Source organism: Plectropomus leopardus, unplaced genomic scaffold (assembly GCF_008729295.1).
Source record: "Plectropomus leopardus isolate mb unplaced genomic scaffold, YSFRI_Pleo_2.0 unplaced_scaffold2866, whole genome shotgun sequence".
Taxonomy (NCBI): domain Eukaryota; kingdom Metazoa; phylum Chordata; class Actinopteri; order Perciformes; family Serranidae; genus Plectropomus; species Plectropomus leopardus.
This window is the reverse complement of record NW_024631223.1, coordinates 699-5,299: the sequence shown is the minus strand read 5'-3', so window position 1 is coordinate 5,299 and position 4,601 is coordinate 699. Positions and strand designations below refer to the sequence as shown.

The following is a 4,601-nucleotide window of genomic DNA, read 5'->3' as shown; positions in this document are numbered from 1 at the left end:
CTCCTCTCCTCTCCTCTCCTCTCCCCCTCCTCTCTCCCTCCTCTCCTCTCCTCTCCCCCTCCTCTCTCCCTCCTCTCTCCCTCCTCTCCTCTCAGTCTCCTCTCAGTCGGTGAGAGGAGCAGATGTCAGTCAGCTGTTAGAGAAAGTTTTTCCATCTCATCAGGTTCTTTCGGAGTAAAGAAAAAAAATCCCGGCTGTCACCGCGTATTTACGCGCGAAGTCTCTCGTTGCGCGCGTCTCTCCGGATATTTTCCCGCCGCGGCGATGGACGACGAGTCGCTCTCCCAGCTGCCACCGTCCCTGGCCGGAGACTCCGCGGCTCTGAGCCCCAACTCCTCCGAGGAGGAGGCCGGCTGGTGGGCGTCCTCTGACGGCGGGGAGACGGTGCACCTGGCCGTGCGCTGCGTCATGACCTCGGTGTACATCGTGATTATCACCGTGGGGCTGCTGGGAAACATCACGCTGGTCAAGATCTTCATCACCAACAGCGCCATGCGCAGCGTGCCCAACATCTTCATCTCCAGCCTGGCGGCGGGAGACCTGCTGCTACTCGTCACTTGCGTGCCCGTGGACGCCTTTCGCTACTTCTCCGAGGAGTGGGTGTTCGGCGAGGCGGCGTGCAAGCTCATCCCCGTCATCCAGCTCACCTCGGTCGGCGTGTCCGTGTTCACGCTCACGGCGCTCAGCGCGGACAGGTAGGACGGACCAGATCTTCATTTTCTTTATCCCGAATGTTTCCAAATCATCCCAATCATCAGTGACTCTGACGCGCTTCTTATGACAGTCTGTCCCAGTAACACCCTGCTGAGAGGGAGTCTGCTGTTCGCTCATCCATTCTGATCATATACTAATTATAATGATCTAATTCTAAAACTATATGTCTGTACTCAGAAAGCGACAGGATCTTAGGTGTATGTGTGTGTGTGTGTGTGTGTGTGTGTGTTTAGTCTGCGCAGTCACTAAAACAGCAGGAAAGAGCTGCTCCTGATGAACAAATTCTAAGAAAATCCTCAGAATTAAGACATTTATTCAAGAACTTACCCTTAAAGTTAAGACTTGGTTATTCACAAAGTGTTTCTGAAGCAGAGGAGAAAATGACAGGCAGGAGAAATATTCTCCAAACGCTGGATTACAGTCAGTTAACCCTCCAAAACCAGGATCGAGATCAGTTATCTCGTGCTGTTTTCAGACATTTTTCACAAGCATTTAAACCTTTGAATAGTGGACAAATTGGTTTGATTTCTTTAAAAAAAAAAAAAAAAAAAAAAAAAAAAAAATTTAAAGAAGGGGGGAAACAAATGACATGAAATTATCTTAACAAATTCTCAAATAATTAGAAAGAATATCAAGAAAATTATATTCATGATATTATAATTCTAACTTTATTGGTCATATAAATATTGTTATTTATATTAATATTTATTTTATTGTTTCATTTACTACTTTTTTAAAAAGCAATTATTTTTTTTTGTTGTGCTAATTTCAGGTATTTTTTTCTAGATCTTTAACCAGCTCATCGCCTACTCTCCATGTTTTTGAAAGAAATTAAGCTAATTTGCTCGAGTTTCAAAACCTTAATGAATCACGACAGGTTAGATGATGCAGGGAAAATGTTTGCGTTTGATGTCATTAGTTCCCACCCAACGCGTTAACACCAAGAATAAAGTGATCTCAGCACGCAGAGGTTTCGGCAGCAGCACGGCGGTGTGATCACAGGAACAGCTCTCTCACAGTCTCACATTGTGACGCAGTTTATTTCATTTCTACGGGCTGTCCACATCTCTCTGTGACAACCAATCATACTGATAAACGACTGCATCACACCCAACAACCCGTGAGCCACACCTCCTCACTGAGGTTTCCGAAATCACTCATGAGCCGGCTGATGTTTTTTGGCTGAATTCGTTGCTCTCAGTGTGTGTGTGTGTGTGTGTGTGTGTGTGTGTGTGTGTGTGTGTGAATATGACCCCCGTTAGTCAGGACATTTTTTTTGCTTCCATAACACATCTTCTTCTTTGAGACAAGTGGACAGAAAATGTCTGAAATACACATTAAGGTGTTTATTTTAGTTCAGATTTCTGTTCTGTACATTTATGCAAAAGCCATATATTTAATAAGATCATGTCTCATTTGCATATATTAACATACAGTTTCAGAAAACGTAATGTAAGTAATCAGCTGAAAAAAGTTTGGTGATGATTTTTAAAAGCAGTTAAAGTTTGTGAAACATTAAATTCTGGTGGTTATACTGAATAAGTGCAGGACTTTTTGTTGTTTTACAAAGTAAAATTAAATTTAAAAAAAGACCCTACTTCATCCACCACTGTTTTTATACACTATATATATATATATACAATAAAATACTGTCACAATGTTAAAGTATAAAGTTACATAAAGCACTGCTATAGTAACGTTAAATAAAATACTGTTATAATTAAATAAATCAGAGTGGGACCCATGGTGCTTTTATTTTGAAGTGTTGACATTTTTGCACTGGAAGCTTCCTGTCAACAGTTGGACGTTAGCAGGAAGTTAAAGCATGACTAACTAACAGCTCTCAGGTCGACACATTCAGAGTATCTGCAGGTCTCTGCAGAGCGACTGAACCATGACGGTGTGCGGCTGTGTGTGTGTGTGTGTGTGTGAGAGAGAGAGAGAGAGAGAGAGAGGCAGAGAGTCTGACGAGAGAGCGGGAAAAACCAAAAGCTGACGAGAGTCTCGGGCTGGTGGCTAAAATAACAACCAGACAATTCAAACTCGATATTCTTGATAAAGTCCTTTTATACATGGCGTGTACTGGATTTATCCCAGCCCTTGTTGTGAGGTATGACACATTCTTTTAACAGGTGTGATTGGTTGTCATAGACATGCTCTTTTGTGAGCCTGCGAGGTGTGGACAGCTGGCGGAAATGAGACATGTCACCATGTCAGACTGGGAAAGTTTGTGTGATCTGCTCAGTTGTATTTTCCAGCTGAAAATTTCTCAGAGTCGTAATTTATTTCTGCCGTCACAGCGTTGTTGCGTTCGGTGGAAGATTTGAATTCAATGCGAACAAACATTTTCCCAGCATCATCTGAGTTCAGTTTTTTCTACATCTTTGTCTCTGAGCCGTACTCTCGTCTGTTTCAGAAACTCCTCAGCCTCCTAAAAACCTCCTCCGTCCTCCCATTTACGGTTAATGTCCCCTGTGTTAACTTAAAAACTTCAGGCAGCCCCAACACTAACTTTAATACTTTTTATTTAGCTGTGGAGCTCCTTCAGGGCTCAGACACTTACGGAATAACTATTTATTTACTGAAATATTGTTAGTTTTTAAATAACTAATTATTTTCACCAGGACCGAGTCTCAACTCTTCACTTTAAGGGGAAAACATCAGGAGAATTTTCCTCACATTTCATCACAAGAAGAAACTGTTTGTGGGAGGAAACTTAGTTTGATGCGTGTCGTGTCTCCTCTTCAGTTGGTCATTTTACTCACGTACTTTTGAGTGCTGACTCTTTGTGGTACTTCAGTTAGAGGTCTGAGTACTTCTCCACAGCTGTCAGTGAGTATAGCTGGTATTTAAAGAGTGTCTCTGGGACTTCAGCGGGGGAGTTTCTGTTGCTGCAGCGACAGAGACAGAAGAGACAGAGTCCTCACAGAGCTGAGATTGGGTTTGGACAGACTGATGAAGTCTGATGAATGTGTGATTCACTCAGAGCTGCAGCAAAACTACAAACTACAGCTGCTGAAGCTGCTCTGAGGCACAGCGTCGACTCATGTCAGGTAACGACGAGACCAAGACGAAGAGACATGAAGAGAGAGGACAGTGGAGCACGACGTAAAGCAGAAAAGAGCAGTTTTGGAAAGTAGTGTGTGTTTGACACATTAACACAAGAGAGGACATTTCTGTAACCTGAGGTCATTTTGGAAAGTCAAGACTTTGTTTTTTAAAGTGCAGATTTTCTTTTTAAGCTGAACATTTTTGCAAAGTCAGAACGTTTTAGAATTAAGGACATATTTGGAAAGTAGGCATGTTTTGAACATGAAGACATGAGGACATTGTTGTGAGAGAAGACATTTCTGTTTCAGCATGTGAGGTCATTTTGAAAAGTAAAGACAAAAATGTGGATTTTTTCAAAGTTAGGACATCTTTTGAAAAGTGAGGACATTTTTGCAAAGTTGGAACATTTTTGGAAAGTCAGGGCATTTATTAGAAGTTAGGTCACGTTTAGGAAATGAATGAAACCTTTAAGACACATTTTTGGGAGAGTTGTGACATTTTATTGATGTAGGTTTTATAGATGATGTTATAATGACCTTTAGATTGACTGGTTTCCATGACGATGACAATGTCCTCTCAGGAATAGAAATACATCAGCTGGTTCCTGAGCGTCTCTCTCATGTCCCTCAACATGAATTATTCGTCATCTCTGTCATGTTTAAAGACCTCTGTCCAGCTTCCAGCCCAGTGTGTGTGTGTGTGTTTGTGTGTGTGTGTGAAGGACAGACACACAGCAGGCGGGATGAGAAAGAGATGAAATGATTATGATGACAGAATGATGAAATTTAAATTGGGAAATTGAAAGTGATTGAAAGAAGCAGAGCGAGATAGAAAAC

General features: G+C 42.0%; 1 protein-coding gene across 1 annotated transcript; it reads left to right on the top strand.

Annotated features, from left to right (window-relative positions):
- The first annotated feature begins 264 nt into the window (after positions 1-264).
- Positions 265-699, top strand: LOC121938154 (neuromedin-B receptor-like). Its single transcript, XM_042481433.1, has one exon. It carries the CDS (start codon positions 265-267, stop codon positions 697-699), a length of 435 nt encoding a protein of 144 aa, XP_042337367.1.
- Positions 700-4,601: the final 3,902 nt, after the last annotated feature.